This window comes from Cheilinus undulatus, linkage group 9 (genome assembly GCF_018320785.1).
Source record: "Cheilinus undulatus linkage group 9, ASM1832078v1, whole genome shotgun sequence".
Lineage (NCBI taxonomy): Eukaryota > Metazoa > Chordata > Actinopteri > Labriformes > Labridae > Cheilinus > Cheilinus undulatus.
This window is the reverse complement of record NC_054873.1, coordinates 41,791,120-41,810,174: the sequence shown is the minus strand read 5'-3', so window position 1 is coordinate 41,810,174 and position 19,055 is coordinate 41,791,120. Positions and strand designations below refer to the sequence as shown.

Here is a 19,055-nt window from a genome sequence, read left to right as displayed (position 1 = left end):
AGTTGCCTATCCTTTCTTCTGCCACTATAGACATTTTTATGTGGCCAACTGTATCCCATTTAACTACACAATACTCCAACAATTCACTGTTTCATTTTATTTCAACTGTAGATCAGTTGATCTATGGATCTTTCTCACATCCCCAGTTTTGGAATGTGGCTCTCGCTAAAGTATTTTAAGACAGTATGGCTCTTGGGTAGAATAAGGTTGAGTACCACTGGTATAGACTGTCTTCAGACAGAGAAATATAGGCAGGCAAAAATAAACTAGTTTTATTTGGAAAGCATGAACACCCTGAAAGATGAGAGAGGAGTTATGAAACTATTTTAAGTTATGTACCACATTCATATTTTACTAAATGCATTAATGGATATGTTTTCCAACATCTTTTCCATGAACTCACCCCAACATGTAGACTTTCAAATACCAACTCATAAACTCAGGCTGTTATTAGCAAAAAGGAAGACTTCCTCAAGGCAGTATTATAAGGAAAAGAGAGTGAGCCAGATTATAGGCCCTGATAAATGTTCTACAACGCGTTATGCCAAGCATTACCTGCAACCCTTGGGGCTAAGCCCCCCTGTCTTTCGATCCTAGTGAGTCCCTGATTTCATCAAAGGAAAAAACAAATATATCAAAGCATTAAAGCACTGAATGTGCAGCTATATTTATGAATATGTTTGTTGTTTGTTCACAGCTGAATTAGAAGTCAGTTTCTTTTTTTTTAATCGGTCTCGCTCTATCTTGCTGCAAAAAGGGAGGGCGGAACTAACGCCGCAGGACGGGAGCATAGACGAGATATTTTTAGAGTGACACAAAACGTAGATCTTTTGGAGTGTGATATTAATCTCGTAGGCTTCTTGGTGAGTTTCACAGATGCAGAAATTATTTCATATATTTTCATTTTTGTTAGAAACTAAAAGCAAGTGTGCTCGATGCTGCATCTAAACGTGTGTTCTTTCAGGCATGTCACGATGTTTGGTCAGTGTTTGTCCTGTTTGCTTGAATGCTAGTCATGCTAATGGTAACCGGGCTGCAGGGTACATCTGAGTGTCACCAGCTAAAACGTCTGAGCTATGAAAATAGCAAGCGTAGGGCCGTGCTGCTTACCAATTACGTATCTTATTTATAAAAAGTTTAATAACTCGAATGTGTCCCATTTTTATTGAGGCTCATTCTAAGCTGATACCGCAGTTACTGTCATTTAGCGTCGTGTGAGTCAGCGAGACAGATTCATTAGAAACCCTTATGTCATCGGGTAAATTGAATATCAAAGTCACATAACCCTACTTCGTTTCAAATCATGTATTATCGGCTATATTATGCGAGTTAGGAACTGTCTCCGCTAACGAAACGCACTTAAAGTTGCACAAAATAATAAAAGCTTGTCCCTGTGCAAAATGGCCACAAGAGGGCGCCAATACATTTGCAATAAAAATCAGCAAACGCTGTGCAAAAATAAATGCTCTGCATCCTCAAGGTTGACATCTTATTTTAGCACAAATTCTATAGTGTTAAAAACGTAACCTTTTCTTTCAGGGACGGGCCATTTAAATATGAAAGTTAACATTAGAGAATACATTAAAAGGATAACGTCTTCAGCTCGATTCATTCTTTTTTAATATGTAATTGTTTGATTGTGTTTATACTGCCATTAGAGGGCAACCCTACTTGTTTTTATTATACTCTAGGGTTGCTGCTGTGTTTTGTAAACATTTAGGCTACACATTCTTTTATTACAGCCTTGTTGGAAAAGGTGACATTTGCATTGTTTGACATGGTAGTGTTCTGTTATTTACTCGTTCACTGGGAATTCGTTCAGGCTGCTGAATCTTACAAGCATCCTTATTTCAGCAGCATCACTGAACTATTTCTTCAGGTAGTTTTGATTTGTTTGTACTCAACCAGTGACTTCTTACAGAAGTCAATAGCACTCGTTTCAGGGTGTGCTCAGGAGGCATGGACCAGGGGTCGAGAAATATTGGTTTTTCAGGGCAGATACTGATACAGTTATTAGTAGTTTAAGAGACTGATAACCAATATTTGGAAACAGTGTGTATTTATTATGTCATACAAAATGTACCAATTGTAGCCGTTATAAAAATGCATGATCAAAAATGAGGGGAAAATAAACAATGTGGCCCTGGCTCCACTAACATTTGAAACGGAGCCTCAGGAACACAGAAAGGGATGTCATTATGCTTACTGTATCAGTGGCTCCCAGGCTTAGGTGCTGATTAGTTGGTACTCATGGGATATCTAGCCAATCAGATTGTGTTTTATGCAGGACATTTAGTGAGACTGGAGAGTAAAAATTAAGCCAGAGGGAAAGATGCACCTTAAAGCCAAAGTAGCACAGCTTTTGATTAATTCATTTTATTGATTGCCTGTAAAATAAAATGCCAACATGATAATTGGCCAGATATTAACCTAAATAATCAGCCAGGCTGATAACTGGTCTACCTCTACCACAGAAATACAATAAATTGATTAAAATGACTTGTGTCTTTCATGGACTTAATTAAACATACAAAATCTATTTAGCTCATGAAGTCTCAGAGTTACCTCTCAAAAAAAGCCTCTTAGTTTTCTGTATGAGCAAAGCAGAGAAAGACCGGTGTCTCATCACAAGAAGAAAAAAAGTTTTCTTTGGAGTCAGTCTGTGAAGTATAATGTATTTATTTGTGTGCAGGTCAAGTGTAATGGCAGGGGGCGGGGCTACAGGCGTAGATCTCAGCAGGAAGTTTGTGTCAGAAGCTGAGCTTGATGAGAAGAGGAAGAAGAGACAGGAGGAATGGGAAAAGGTCAGAAAACCTGATGATCCAGAAGGTGAGAATATGTAAACACAGACCCAAGTAACAAAAAACCTCTGAAATTCTTCTACATGTGTGGGTAAATCATTACATTTGTTTGCACTCCTCAGAGGCCCCAGAGGAGGAGTATGACCCACGCTCCCTCTTTGAGAGACTGCAGGAGCAGAAAGACAAGAAACAGGAGGAATTTGAAGAGCAGTTCAAATTCAGTGGGTCTTTGCCTTTCTGTTTATTTTGCCACCAGTACCTCATCTACATTTGGATAAGCTCTTCCTCTTTTCTACTATTGTATCAATAGAGGCTAACTATTTGTCCTACCCCTATTTCAACCATAGATAAGATGTTTCTTATACTACAATTACTAAATCTCAATCTCCTCCCTGAGCCCTTATGGACTTAATTGACTGCACCTGGAAAGTGATTGAGTGTAGGAGGCAGCAAGGGCTCAAAGTGGTAGAAATAGGAATGGGACAGTATATTTAACAGTAACTGCATTATGGTTACAGTAATAGTAGTTTTATTTATTAGATTATTGGATGATACTAAAAGGTTTCAATATGAACACATCATGTGAGAGCAGCTACTGCATCAGCAGGTAGGACCTACATATCATCAGGAACATAGCTCTGTGTTTCTGATGATGGCTTTTTTTCTGCTTGTATGTCTTTTTTTGTAATGCAAAGCTATATTTTACTTTGTGAGGGTTTTTTTTACAGTGTCACAGAAACCAGATTTACAGTGTAGAAGCATGAAGGTCTGATGGGAATATATATCACTTGTATATGGATTGAAAATACTGTTGTTTTTCCTGTTTTGAAAAATGCAATCACTCTGCCGCCATGTGTTGAGAGCATGTTTGTTTCCATGGTGACAGAGAACATGGTGAGAGGATTGGACGAGGATGAGACCAGCTTCCTGGACGAGGTCTCCCGGCAACAGTGCTTGGTGGAGAAGCAACGCAGAGATGAAGAGAAGCAGGAACTGTTAGAATACAGAATATCCTTTTTATCGTGTCTTTTTATGTAAAGAACTGTAGTAACACATTTTGTGAAGCACTGATGTGTAGCCAAAGCAAGCAGCAAACTTCTTATGTCTTCTTTTTATTGTAGCTTGAGAGGTAGATCTACTTAGAAGATCATGTGTGTTACGCCAGCTGTGCCGTTCATGTGTTTGTGAGGTAGTATTAGAATAGCTGTGTGGCGCTAGTTCAATGTTAGTAATATAGTGTGTGAATGGACAGCTTCAAGGGGTCTGTGGAGTTGAAAGACTTCATATAAACCAGGGGCCATTATTTTTTAGTTATTGTTGTGTTTCTAATATTATATCTATTCACAGGTTCTACATAGAATTATAGAATCTGTACTCTGGCGTCATGATTTTTAGGGTGCAAGGTGTTTAGACAACTCAAACATTTAGAGTTGGTCTCGAATATTTGTAAAGTAGAGGCAATGATCATTTTTTGGGCTCATTTTAATTAAGTCTTTGTTTACATGGAGAAAAATACTCATATAACATAAACATAACATAAAAAGAAAAAGAAAAAATTAAAAAAGAGGGGAAAAAAACTGTTGCAGCCCCCACCCTTTATATTAAACCTTAGAGCTCACAGCTGTTTTTTCACCATCATGTCTCATCTGGACTTTTTGTCTTAAAAAGCTTGTCACACCTCAACCCTGTGGTGCACAGTCAATCTCTATAGATCCTTTTTTTGGCAGGACAACCTTTAAGAATATCTGCTACAGTAATGTCACTTGAATTTTAAAAAAAAGTTATAGGACTCTAAAGACAAAACAAAACAAAAAAAATCCAAATTTGAAACTCAGAGATTTTTATTTATAACACACAGGAAACGTTAGTGACTAAGCCTTTTCTTCTCACAGACTTGTTCTCCCATCTCTTGGGGACAAAATGGTGAAAAAATAAACATTTTGTCACAAACTGTTCATTTACATATAGTCAAAGAAAAAGTCCATGTGCTTTTTTGCAATTAGATTCATTTGTGCCATTCCTCAAAGCAGTAGAGATACAACTGGTTGACTACACCTCCCACAATGCATCACAGTAAACAATATGGCGATGCCCTGGGCAGAAAGCCGAAGTAAATGATTGATAATGGATTAAAAGTGGATGAAAATGACACATATTATCAGATTTTACTCTGTGGATTTAATCTTAAAAGAGCCTGAAGTTCTGGGCTTGCTAGAACAGCGTCCGTTAGGGCTATGGAGACATATAGGGTAGCAAACGAATGGTCAGCTTTCAGAGGTAAAAAAAAAAAAAAAAAAGAGTGTGTATGACTTGTGGTTAAAAAGTAATAAATGTATTTTTGGCGCGCCAGTAGTCGAATGGTTAAGGCGCACGCCATATACGCAGGCGACCCGGGTTCGAATCCGGCCCGTGGCACTATTTCCTGCATGTCTCTCCCCGCTCTCCTCCCTGTTTCCGACTCTATCCACTGTCCTATCTAATAAAGGCAAAAAAGGCCAAAAATGAATCTTTAAAAAAAAAAAGTAATAAAGTAATAAATGTTTTTATAAAGTTGTCACTTCTTGTTATTTATGACAATGTCCTCAGAGACCCTGGAAAGTCAGCTAAGTTCTGGGCTCACTAGAAAATGTTCTGTTAGAGCTACAAATGCATGGAGACATAATCAGAAAGGCACAACGAAGAGCTTTCAGATTAAAAAAAAAAAAACAATCAAGTGCGTACGATGTACGGTTCAGACGTTACAGAGTGATTTCTAAAGGGGTGTGCTTGCGGTACAGATCCATGCTACGTGAGCCCTAAGGGTTAATAAACTAAAAATACCCATAAATGTGCTTAAAAATGACTCTTTGTGGAGGCTTCAGCTTGAGCCAGCATCTTTTTGGCAGTAATGATGCCTGTTAGTAGTAAATGACTATTCGTACAACATAGTGTTAATGAGGCTTTATGATTCAGGAGTAACAGCCTGGGAGAGCAGTGATCAGTTAAACCCAGAACATATGACAAAATACCTCATAACCTACCAGCAAAAAACTTTTTAGAACTCAGAATCCCTGTACATATGCATGAAGGAAGGCCTTGAAGGCCATGAAGGCCTATCTGTGCACAAGGTGGAGAGAGTAGTGAAAACTGGCCCTATCACAGTGTCCCAACATATTGACATAGAGCTGTATAGTAATGGTGTCCTCAGCACTGCTTCCTGGATCAGTCCACAGTGATGAATTTAATGGTAACATTCAAGAAGAGCAGCAGTTTTCCACAGATAACGATAGTTATTGTGTGGAGTTTCTCAGCAGATGTTTCAGCATCCTCCTAAGCTAAACAATAATTCCTGTTTCAGATCATTTTTAAAACTCGTTATCAAGCAGTGACTGTGGGATTGTAGTTATTCTAACCTCAGAGTTTTAAATTTTTCCTCCTTTACATTATTTGGTTTTCTTTGGGAAATTGAACACAGAATTAAACTATTTTTCATGCTGATTATGAAAATATTCAAAAATTCTGGGAAATGTCTTGTGTAGACATGTCCATGTCCACATTATTACTGTTCTTTTCCTTTTTTCATGACTATTTGCAGGTAGCTCCTTGGTTACAGGTACTGGATTTTGGATTTTGATGCTGAACTCTTTTTTTTTTTAATTTTTAAATTAAGTATACAGTGTGGCTGGAAAATAAGTCTTTTCCCTAGCTGCAGTTCCCTGCAGAATGAAAAGGGTTGCCTGCCACGATTTTCCTATATTTTGCTGCATTCATTTTACCCTCTACCTTTACAAGCCTTCCAGGGCCAGCTGCCAAGAAGCATCTCTACAGCATGATGCTGCCACCACCGTGCTTTACAGTGGGGATGGTTTGTTTGTGGTGATGTGCAGTGTCCACCAAACATAGCTTGCCATCAGCCAAACATCTTGGCTGATGGCCAAAAAAGCACGGTTTTTGTCTTATCAGACTAAAGAACTTTCTTGCAAAAGAGGAAGAACCCCGTTAACAGTTGTTGTATTCAGAGTCTCTCCCATCTCAGCTGCTGAAGTTTATAACTCCTTAGACTATAGGGGTCTTGTTGGCCTCTCTCACTAGTCTTCTTCTTGCACTGTCAGTTTGATTTGATTAGTCTAATTTTGGATTTGCTAATTAAACAAGAGATAATTTATTTAATATATAGCTCTTGACATCAGCAGTTCTCCTGTAATCTGTTTGAAATCTGCATTAATGTATTCTTTCCTATCCACATTTTACACATGTTTGTCCTTTAGTGTTTCTCTCAATCACTGTCTCTTTTCCTTGCAGACAGACCAAATTCTGACACTTTTGTCTGCAGATGTAAAAAAGAATGGGTCATCCTGGAAACTCTATCATAGGCTGGTGACTGCAGCTATGATTTTAAGCATTTTCTATAAACCCAAAGTTCTCCCCCCCATAAATATTCACACAGAAACACACACAAAACAATAAGTATATAGACTCTATTGTACATGACTTTTACTTTATGCCCCATTTTGTATCTGCTGATTCTTGTTCACTTGCACCTTTTGGCTTAGTGTGCTTTCTCCCTCTCTGTCTCAGCCCTCTTTCCTCTGTCTCTGCATGTCGACCCGATTTCAGGTCTCCTGAGCTGTGTCCATCTCCTGGTTTTCTCTTAGGCTCTCTATCTGTGTCATCTCTCTCTAACACTCTCCTTGAGTGCTTTTCTTAGCCTAACAGAACTGTGTCACTTTTTCCACATTGAGAGATAAAAGTGCTCTTTCTCAGAGTTAGACCAGAATGTGACTTTATTGCATAGATGGACTTCTTTTGAATGCATTTTCATTGCTTCTTATTGATAGGCTCTTCCTGCGCTTTATTCACCTTAACACTGCTCCTGCACAGCGCTATAATGAAGCAATCATCCAGTGAAAACAGAAAAGAGCCTGAGAAGAAGACAACACCAAAACAATCAGGGGCAGAGCAGAGGACTAGCCACCTGTCTCAGGCCCATTTATTAGCTGGAGCTGTCAAGAGACGCAGGTATGCATATAAATGACCTCCAAATCTGCTGTGGCTTGTGTTGTAGCAGTAGATCAAACTGTAAACACAAACATTAACATGTGGTGTAAGAAAAAAAATCATTAGTGAACATGGAAAACAATATGAACTTAAGTCTGACAATCACTTCCTTTAGGCTTTTTTTTTTTTTGTTTACATTTTCCAACACTGTTGAGAGACTATGTTTGTTTCAAGCTCAAAAATGCTCTATCATACTCACCTTCTGGTGAGCATGATAGAGCAGTGTGCTATGAGAATTAGTTGAAACAGTAAAGTTAACTCTATTTAAACTACTACACTCGAGGTTCACTTCCAGTTTAATCCTGGTCCATGTGCTGAAAGATTATAGGATATCTAATTTAGTCCGTTTTTATCGCTGAATTTCCATGCTCTGTAAAGCTGCAGATCATTACATTAAACAATGATTAGAAATATGTGCGATAATTCCAAGGATTTTAAACCAGAAAGGACCCCTGCCATATTTCACAGTCTTTTCAGCCATTGTTAATATCTGAACCTTTATAAGAGCTTTAAACCCTCAAAATGTTCATGTTCTCTGTCCAGCTCCTCCCAGTCATCAGACAGCAGTAAGAAACAGAAGGTGGAAGTCACCTCAGCAACAACAGGAAACGGAGACAGACACAAAGGTGGGCCGCAACCTGAAAGATGGAATATCTGAAGTGGTCTGGAATTGATGAATTATAGAACAATTCAACATGAAAAGGACAAAATCACAAATAGCTTCTTTTGATAACATATGAGTGAGATACTGAGTTCTTCTTTATATACCCATCTTTTAAAAAACAAGGAGTGGAAGACACCCTTTACTGTGATTGAGAATCACAGAAAGTATATTTACTGGAACTGTATTATATGTATTTTTATTGCTATTTATTTAAACATCAGAGGTCATAGCTTTGGAAGAAACCCTGGTTCATGTGAGTGACCTTGGCAGTTCACATAGTTAAACTTGTAGTCTAACCCGATTAAGCTACAGTATCTATAAAATGTATCCCTCCTTGGATGTTTTATCCTTTTATTGATTTTGTAAATAAATCCTAATCATTATACTTTGGATTTTTTAATTAAAAAATTACCAAAAACTCTTTACTGTCAGAGTGGAAACAGATTTAAACAAAGTAGTGTCAACTAAAAAGATATGTTGTGTCAACTAAAAGATTAACTTAAGGTTTCCAGTAGGACAATGACCTGAAGCATACAGAGAAAGCCAAACAGAAATGGTTTAAAGGCAACAAGGTGAATGTTCTGCAGTGGCCAAGTTAAAGCCCAGACCTCAATCCAATAGAGAATTTGTGGATGAGCTTGAAAAGGACTGTTCATGTCCATGCAACATGACAGAGCAGTTTTGTAAAGAAGAATCGGGTAAAATTGCAGCGTCCAGATGTGCAAGTCTGATTGATACCTGTTCTCCAAATTAGAGCTGTGGTTGTAGCCAAATGTGTATCTACTAAATACTGAGGGGGTTTAATTTTTATTTATGCAGTCACTTGTTTTAACACATTTTTTATTTAAGATTACGTTGTAGAAATCTGTTTCCACTGTGACATTAAAGAGATTTTGTAATATTTTTGTCTAAGAAGCCAAATTATATTGACCATGATTGATTTAAAAAAAGAAATTAAAACATCCAAGGGGGCTGAATACTTTTTATAGGCGCTGTATATAATATCCAAGGTAGGATGTTAGTTTACCAAAGACAAACCCAGGCTTTCTGTAGCTGTTTACTGCTGATAAAAACAGAGGGGCTGTTGTAACATTCTTTTTCAGTGTTGAGTATTAAAAATGTAATTCCGAACAAATGTTAAGCTGTGTTTAAAGTTACAAATACTCATTTGAAATAGGATTACAGCCTTTTAGAAAAACAAATTGCTAACACATTTTTATGACCTTTAAGAATACTAATTGCAGGAATATAAAATATCAGTCACATGACCACATTAGCGTTCATAGTCTTATTATAGCATGTCTTTTTCAAGCAGTTTCTTTCCATCTCCTGAAAAAAATGGCATTTCAGGTGCTTAAGGCTGTCTTGCTAACAATCCAGATACCACTGAGGTCATTAAAACTATTTGACCAACAACAGCAGCATGTACCGTTGAAACCAGAAGTTTAAATACACTGTATAAAAAGACACATAACCTTTTTTTCTCACTGTTTGACATTAAATCAGACCAAACTTTTCCTGTTTTATGACAATTAGGATTACCAAAATTATTTCCATTTGCTAAATGCCAGAATAATGAGAGAGAGATTTTTTTAGAGAATGTTTTGTTACTTTCTTCAAAGTCAGAAGTTTACATACACTAAGATTACTTTGCCTTTAAATAATTTGGGAAAGCCCAGATGATGATGTCATGGCTTTGGAGGGTTCTGATAGGTAAATTGACAACATTTGAGTTTATACGAGGCACGCCTATGGATGTACACAGCGTTCCACATTATTATGCAAACAACGTTTTTCTCTGATTTTCTAAAAATCAATGCAAATGACAGAATATTTTTCAAGTCATCAGCAGTTAGAGCATAATTCAGATGTTTTTGAATAAACTTCAAAATGATAACTGTTATTTTTTTAAAAATAAAAACCTCAAAATGCACTTTTCCACATGTTCCACATTATTAAGCAGGCCACAGGTTTCAGCAATATGGGAAAGAAAAAGGATCTCTCTGCTGCCGAAAAGTGTCAAAAAGTGTAATGCCTTGGACAAGTAATGAAAACATTCAATATTTCAGGAAAAATTAAGCATGATCATCGTACTGTGAAGAAATTTGTGGCTGATTCAGAGCACAGACGGGTTTGTGCAGATAAAGGCATAATGAGGAAGGTTTCTGACGGACAAATACATCAGATTAAGAGAGCAGCTGCTAAAATACCGTTACAAAGCAGCAAACAAGTATTTGAAGCTGCCGGTGCCTCTGTAGTCCCACCAACCTCAAGGTGTAGGATCCTCCAGAGGCTTGCAGTCGTGCATAAACCTACTATTCAGCCACCCCTAACCAATGCTCACAAGCAGAAGTGGTTGCAGTGGGCCCAGAAATACATGAAGACTCATTTTCAAACAGTCTTGTTGACTGATGAGTGCGTGCAACCCTGGATGGTCCAGATGGAGGAGTAGTGGATGGTTGGTGGATGGCCACTATGTCCCAACGAGGCCGGGACGTCAACAAGGAGGGGGCGGAGTCATGTTTGGGCCAGAATCATGAGGAGAGAGCTGGTAGGCCCCTTTAGGGTCCCTGAAGAAGTGAAAATGACCTCGACAAAGTATATAGAGTTTCTGACTGACCACTTTCTTCCATGGTACAAAAAGAAGAGCAGTTCCTTCTGTAGCAAAATTTTCTTCAAGCATGACAATGCTCCATCTCATGCTGCAAAGAATCCCTCTGTGTCATTGGCTGCTATGGGCATAAAAGGAGAGAAACTCATGGTGTGGCCCCCGTCCTCCCCTGACCTCAACCCTATTGAGAACCTTTGGAGCATCCTCAAGCTAAAGATCTATGAGGGTGGGAGGCAGTTCACATCAAAACAGCAGCTCTGGGAGGATATTCTGACATCCTGCAAAAAAAATTCAAGCAGAAACTCTCCAAAAACTCACAAGTTCAATGGATGCAAGAATAGTGACGGTGATATCAAAGAAGGGCTCCTATGTTAACATGGAACGTGTCCTGTTAAGATGTTTTTGATTGAAATAGCTTTGATTTTAGTAAATATGACCCCCTGATGCTGCATTTTCTACAAATGACCATTTTCAGTTCTTTACAACCTATAAAATGTTTTAAAAAGCTGTTTTGCTTAATAATACGGAACAGTGCATTTTGAGGTTTTTATTTTTTTTTTTTTTAATTTTTGTCATTATGAAGTTTGTTCGAAAACATTTGAATTATGCTCTAATGGCTGATGACTTGAAAAATATTCTGACTGTCATTTGCATTAATATTTGGGAAAATCAGAGAAAAATATCTCACCTCTCACGTTATATTTGCATAATAACGTGGAACGCGGAGTATTATAAGGCACACCTCAAACATAGCTTCCTCATGTGACATGGTGGGAAAATGCAAATAAATCAGCCAAGATATCAGGAAGAGAAATGTGGACCTCCACAGGTCTGGTTCATCCTTGGATACTATTTCCAGATTCCTGAAGGTGCCACGTTGATCTGTTCAAACAATTGACCTATGGCTAAGCCACTCCCTCTCCACTCACTTGGACAAACAATGAACATTCAGTGACAGACGCTATTGCAGGTATCACAGTAGGAGACATTTCACAGGAGGCCAGTGACGATTTTTGGAGACAGTAAGATCACATATCATCTAGAAGTCACCAAAATGGTCTAAACTATGCACTGGAGGGATATATTAATATATTATTGTCGAGAAGGTCGATAAAAAAGCTTCAGTTACAAGCTAAAATTTACAGGTCCCAGTGCAAACGTGATAAATCGCATCTCATTGCCATCACAATCTCAGACCACAAGATAGAGGATCAGAATCAAAGTGCCACTGAAGTTACGGTTTACGCTCAGAATATGAGAAAAATATAACAGCCTTTTTACCATCTCTACCACAAGTGTCTCTGAGTTAGTTTGGTGCTACAGTATTTACATTGAATCATTCAGCATAACGTTTGCCAACCTTTGTTATCTTGGCTTTTACAGATAAGTTAATGAAGCTCCAGAAATCAACGTTAGTTTAACTCGAGCCCTTTGGACAACAGCTAACAATGATGTAAGATCACCAAAGTACAAAAACTAGAACAAAATAGGCCAATGAACTTCCAACAAACAACATGACACAACGAACAACGCAACCGGGAGCTAACGTTAGGCTAACTTTAGCCAACGTTAGAGATGTTAAAGATAACTTTATATTTCTTTCCAGCAAAGTGACAATATTTAGCCTAAAAGACGATGTTGGCTTACCTTAGAACAGATGTAGACATCTGTGTTAATTTTATGTTATGATGTTGTGGTCTACCGCAAAATTTTTATCCACAGAAGACACTTTTCTTGGTTTAGATGTGGCTTAGGAAAGGGTAAAAAATACACTCCGTCACCCAGCCTCTCAGGATACCTTGTGTTGGAGTCGCATGTACCCCATGAACACCATTTGACCATTTTTAAACTTAAAATCTCAAAAAAAAAAAAAACTCATAAAACCAGACGAAAACTGACTTTCTCCTATACATTTCAAAGGAGGTCCAGGCAGCAGTTGTCTGAGTGTATTGGAATGGCTATATGTGCTGTGATTGGCTCATCGCGTTTGAGGGCAGGACTTAGCCATTGGTCAATTATGTGTTTGGTGTATTATAAACACCATGGGAATGTACAGTCATCATACCTCTCAAGAAGGAGACAAGTTCTGTGTTGCATAGATGAACGTGCTGTGGTGTGAAATGTGACCAGTCCTGTACTCACATGGGCTGAAAGGCCACTCAGCAAGGAAGAAGCCATTACTCCAAAAAGCCAGATTACAGTTTGCAAATGCACACAGAGACAAACCTTAATATTTGGAGACATGTCCTGTGGTCTGATAAAACTAGAATTAAACTGTTTGGCCATAATGACCATCGTTACATTTGGAGGAAAAAGGGGAAGCTTGTAAGCCTGAGAACTCCATCCCAGCTGTGAAGTACGGGTGTTTTGCTGCAGGAGGAACTGGTGCACTTCACTAAAATCATTAGCATCATGAGGAAAGGTAACCTGGCACGCCAGATGGATTTGTTTCACACATCCATCTGGAAAACCTCTCATACACAGTGCTTGGGTAAGGGCAGAGGCTTTGAGAGTGATTGGATGAACGTTCTGTCTGTCACATCTTTACAGGCAAATCAGAGCAACAAAAGACATGACGTAGCCACTACCAAGAGTAAACTCCATACAGTACTGCATAACGCGAACCATGGCAACTATAGACATGTCAGTACATGACTTTTGTTGTTTTTGAAAAGAAAACAAAAGTCACTGCTGTTCTTTGTTCATATTTTAACAAAGAAATACTATCAATTTCTGATAAAACTGATGCTTTAGCAGCATCCACGCTAAGCTCTTCTGCCATAATTGCACCGGCCTCTTGTTGCTGCTTGCTTACATCACGACTCCACAGTGCCTGAAAGTACTGCCCCTTGTCACTGATTGGCCCTGTCACTTTCTAACCGGGCCCAAATGGTTCAGATGGGAGCTTTGCAAGATTTGCCAGTGAAAACACGGAAATGGGCATATTCATCTGCTTTGCAAGGTTAGAGGAAAGGATATTATGTAGAAATATTGAACCAACATCTCAAGACATCTGCCAGGAGGTTAAATCTTGGGTGTAAATGGGTCTTATGAACAATGACCCTAAGCATACCGCCAAATTAGTTACATAGTGGCTTAAGGACAACAAAGTCAATGTTTTGGAGTGGCCATCACAAAGCCCTGATCTTAATCCTGTAGAAAATTTGTTGGCAGAGCTGAAGATGCATGTGGGAGCAAGGCAGCCTACAAACCTGACTCAGTTCCACCAGTTCTGTCTGGAGGAATGGACCAAAATTCCAGCAAACTCTTGTGAGAAAAGTGTGGAAGGATACCCAAAACATTTGACCTGAGTCATACAGTTCAAAGGCAATGCTACCAAATCCCAAGGAAATGTATGTGAACTTCTGGCTGTGAAGAAAGTAATAGAAAATTCTCTCTTATGACGCTGGAAAAGTTTAGTCTGATTTAATGTCAGAGAAAAAATGTTATGTGTTGTTTAATACAGCATATGTAAACTTCTGGTTTCAACTGCAGTTTTATGAGAGTGATGGAAGCAGAGCGAGTGAACAAAAGGGCAGAGTTGTGGGTCATAAATCCAAAACAATAGGCTAAAAGACACCTACGGATTTGGAGTGTTCTGTGGTGTTAAGATCACTTTTCAGGGTTATATAATTAACTTATTTTTATTAGATTGTTCTAAAATGTCAAAGGCTAGCATCTGTGATGGTGTGGGGGTTGTATTTGTGCACATGGCATGGGTAACTTGAACATCTGTAAATGTAGCATTACTACCGAGAGGTACTTGAAGGTTTTTGAGCAACATACGTTTCCATCCTGGGGGCCTGTATTTCAGAGTTCGTCTGTGCTTATGTCAAACAGTGCCAAGCTGCATTCTGCACAAGTTGTACCAGTGAATGAGTGCAGGTACTAGACTGGCAGCATGCAGTCCAGACCTCTGAAACCCACTGAAAACTGTATGGAGCATTATAAAGTGTAAAATAGGGCAATAGAAACCCTGCATTGTTAAGTGACTTGAGCTGTGCAACAATTAGTGTCTTAAGTCCCCAGACGCTTACAGGGTGTTAATATGAGTATGATATACTGGTGCATCTCAAAAAATTAGAATATCATGATGAAGTTCAATGTTTTTTGTCTCTCTTTTCTGAAAGTGAAACCCATATATTATGAAGAATTGTTACACATAGAGTGAAATATTTCAAGCCTTTATTTCTTAAAATTTTCATCATTATGGCTTACAGATAAGAAAACCCAAAATTCAGTGTCTCAGAAAATTAGAATATTGTGAAAAAGTTCAATATTGGAAAGTCATAGTGTTACACCCTAATCAGCTAATGAATTCCAAACACCTGCAAAGGTTTCTTGAGCCTTTAAATGGTCTCTCAGTCTGGGTCAGTAGGCTACACAATCATGGAGAAGACTGCAGAATTGACAGATGTCCAGAAGACAGTCATTGACACCCTCCACAAGGAGGGTAAGGTCGAAGGTCATTGCTAAAGAAGCTGGTTGTTTACAGAGTGCTGTATCCAAGCATATTCATAGAAAGTTGAGTGGAAGGAAAAAGTGTGGTAGGAAAAGGTGCACCAGCATAAGGGATAACTGCAGCCTTGAGAGGATTGTCAAGCAAAATCCATTAAAGAATTTGAAAGGAGTGGACTGCGGCTGGACTGAGGCACAGACCAATAGACATGGGCTACAAATGTGGAATTCCTCGTGTCAAGCCACTCCTGAACCAGAGACAACGTCCAAAGCATCTTACCTGGACTGTGGAGAAAAAGAACTGGACTGTTGCTCAGTGGTCCAAAGTCTCTTTTCAGATGAAAGTAAATTTTGCGTGTCATTTGGAAATCAAGGTCCCAGAGTCTGGAGGAAGAGTGGAGAGGCACAGAATCCACATTGCTTGAAGTCCAGAGTGAAGTTTCCACAGTCAGTGATGATTTGGGCTGTCATGGCATCTGCTGGTGTTGGTCCACTGTGTTTTCTGAAGTCCACAGTCAATGCAGCCATCTACCAGGACATTTTAGAGCACCTCATGCTGCTGACAAGCTTTATAGAGATGCTGATTTTATTTTCCAGCAGAACTTGGCACCTGCCCCCACTGCCAAAGGTACCAAAAGCTGGTTCAATGACCATGGTGTTACTGTGCTTGATTGGCCAGCAAATTGGCCTGACCTGAACCCCATCGAAAATCTATGGGGTATTGTCAAGAGGAAGATGAGAGACACCAGACCCAACAATGCAGATGACCTGAAGGTCGCTATCAAAGCAACCTGGGCTTCCATTACACCTGAGCAGTGCCACAGGCTGATCACCTCCATGCAACGCCACATTGATGCAGTAATTCATGCAAAAGGAGGCCCAACCAAGTATTAAAGGCTTAGAAATGAACATACTTTTCAGAGGCCTGACATTTCTTTTTAATATATCCCTTTTTTTATTGATCTTATGTAATATTCTAATTTTCTGAGATACAGAATTTTGGGTTTTCTTATCCGTAATCCATAATCATCAACATTTCAAGAAATAAAGGCTTGAAATATTTCACTCTATGTGTAACAAGTCTATATAATATGTGAGTTTCACTTTCAGAAAAGAGAGACAAAAAATATTGAACTTTTCATGATATTCTAATTTTTTGATATGCACTAGTAGATAGATGATATGATATATAGGACACTGTGTTGTAACAAAAGTGTCTCACTTTTTTGAAACTTGTTTCAAGCATCAAATTCAAAATGTGTGTACAATTTTACAATAATGATAAAGTTGACCAGTTTGAGATTAAAATATCTTGCCTATGTGCAGAATATAAAATGACAAGGATTTACAGATCACTGAAGTCTGCTTTATTCACATTTTACACAACATCCCAACTTTCTGGAATCTGGGGTTTTAAAGTTGAAGAAAAGTTTGTAGAGCTGATGGTATGATGTTTACATGTAGAAGCTCTGAATCTGATTTTGTGTTTGCTGTTCAGAACAGGAGGATGGAGCAGGAGAAGGAGCAGGGGGGGCTGAAGATAAACAAACAGTCCCCGGCCTGACAGCAAAGACACCCTCGGCTCCAGTCGGCTCTGGTCAAGGCACGCTACACCTACCGTCAGCAGCTGTGTGCGTTGGCGTTTTACCGGGACTCTGGGCTTATTCTGGCAGCAGCGACTCTGACAGCAGCTCAGACAGCGAAGGTAGCGTGGACACAATCATGTTGCCGTACCCACGGCACAGCAGGGCCTACAGATAAATACACAATACATTCACTCACTCCACACACACACACACAGACACACACACACACTCACATGTATAACCTGAAGTTTGTCTGCAAGTCCCCAGAATGGCTTGCAACTGTCAGAATGGGTAACATCACACCACACACACTGTTGTATTTAAAGGTCAAACACACACATTTATCAAGTTAGTCAAACACTGGCACCACACATACCTGCAAACACTTTCAGTATTCCTGGTGTTTTCACAGCTGTGAGTTGAACTGTTGCTCTTTGTCATCAGACAGACATCAGTCCCCTAATATAATCCCTCAAACAATGACATACGGAGCTTTTAAACTCTGTTCTGATCTCAGTCTGTTTATCTGTGATTTTTGCAACTGTGGCACTCAACCCTTCCTTCCCTCAATCAAATCTCACGCAGTTTAAGCCGAGCAGCCCAATCCCGCACTGCCTATCCCGATGACCACCTGCCCCCCCTTCATCCCCCTCCCAACCCAAACCACAGTGACTGCGAGCTGTGTTGTTGGCTGAGGGAACAGTGATTGACAGCTGTGGAGCAAGGAAAAAGAGACTGCTTTAGCGTGTGTCACACAATATCTTCTAACTGGAGAGAAAGTCGGGGCTGGACACGCCTCGGTCTAGCTATGGGTAAACTGCGGAGTTGATTTGAAAAAAGGTTGTTTTATTTGTGTGCTGTAATGTCTTCTCTTATCAGTACTTTGTCTCAAAGTCAGAACATGCTGGAAAGATGCCAGACTGTTTGCTTCCATCCAGGTGTGGAAGTCTTGTTTGTTTTTGTTGTACAAAACCTGAGCAGAGAATAATAAAAACCTTTGCCTTGTATTTTGCTTCCACTGTGTGAGTGTGTGTGTGTACAGATAAAAATTGAAACAGCAGGTTTGCACTATTTTATCTTCCTCCAGTAAGGCACAGTAAGGTAAATGTTTAGTAAATTGAATACAAATTGCAAAAATAATAAGTTATTTGTGCAATTCAAATTTGAATAATGAACACCAATCACAGATTTTTGTCCTTTCACCTTGTTTCATAACAAAGAGTTTAAACCTGGTACTTACACAGTAATAGAAAATTCTAATGTCAGAAACAGTCATGACTTCTTTAAATGATCTTTTCTCAGATTAACTTGATCCCACTGAAGCATGCATGCATGTTGAGCCATTCTAAAGAAAGATGTATAGATTTTATTTATATGAACCAGGCAAATTCCAGAGGACAATATTAAATATTATATCAGATTAACTCATCAACTGGCCCTTTTTCAATCCATGCTCTCCTTGTTTGCTGGTGTTCAGTGGTGTAGTACAGGGTGTACTAAAGTAATCCCACTGCTCAATCTGATGCACATAATTCAGCAGCATGCTGCAATCTTGTTTCCTAGGATGGGGAGGGCATTGGCCTGCCTCAGTCTGTCTGTTGTTTGCTAGGACCCACGTTGCCTTCATTGTTTGGTTGGGTAAGAATATCAGGAAAAGCCAGAGAAGTACTGGAATTTTTAAACTGTGCTCCACAATCCTCACTATCTGAAATCAAGCAGCAGAAGGTCAAATATCCGCCCCAAGAATCAGAAAATTCACTCAAGTTCCAGGCTCACTTGAAAATCTTCTGTGAACGCTACAAAGGTATGGATATCATCATTAACACAGCACTATGCAGGGCTTTCAGAGGAAAAAAGTAAGTGGCTATGATTTTTGATTCAAAAGTTATTTAACTTTG

At 39.0% G+C, this 19,055-nt stretch overlaps 1 protein-coding gene across 1 annotated transcript; it reads left to right on the top strand.

Annotated features, from left to right (window-relative positions):
• Positions 1 to 787: 787 nt before the first annotated feature.
• On the top strand, positions 788 to 18,164 carry psme3ip1 (proteasome activator subunit 3 interacting protein 1). The gene is made up of 8 exons (XM_041796522.1): positions 788 to 863; positions 2,693 to 2,829; positions 2,924 to 3,022; positions 3,688 to 3,809; positions 7,660 to 7,799; positions 8,382 to 8,464; positions 17,070 to 17,276; positions 17,743 to 18,164. Exons 2-8 carry the CDS (start codon positions 2,703 to 2,705, stop codon positions 17,745 to 17,747), a joined length of 783 nt encoding a protein of 260 aa, XP_041652456.1. The 5' UTR covers positions 788 to 863; positions 2,693 to 2,702; the 3' UTR covers positions 17,748 to 18,164.
• The last annotated feature ends 891 nt before the right edge of the window (positions 18,165 to 19,055 follow it).

Coding starts and splice junctions, on each gene's coding strand:
- psme3ip1 (XM_041796522.1), top strand. CDS start 2,703: ATGGCAGGGGGCGGGGCTACAGGCGTAGATCTCAGCAGGAAGTTTGTG. Junction 3,810..7,659: donor AGGAACTGTTAGAATACAGA/ATATCCTTTTTA, acceptor CTGCTCCTGCAC/AGCGCTATAATGAAGCAATC. Junction 7,800..8,381: donor GGAGCTGTCAAGAGACGCAG/GTATGCATATAA, acceptor TTCTCTGTCCAG/CTCCTCCCAGTCATCAGACA.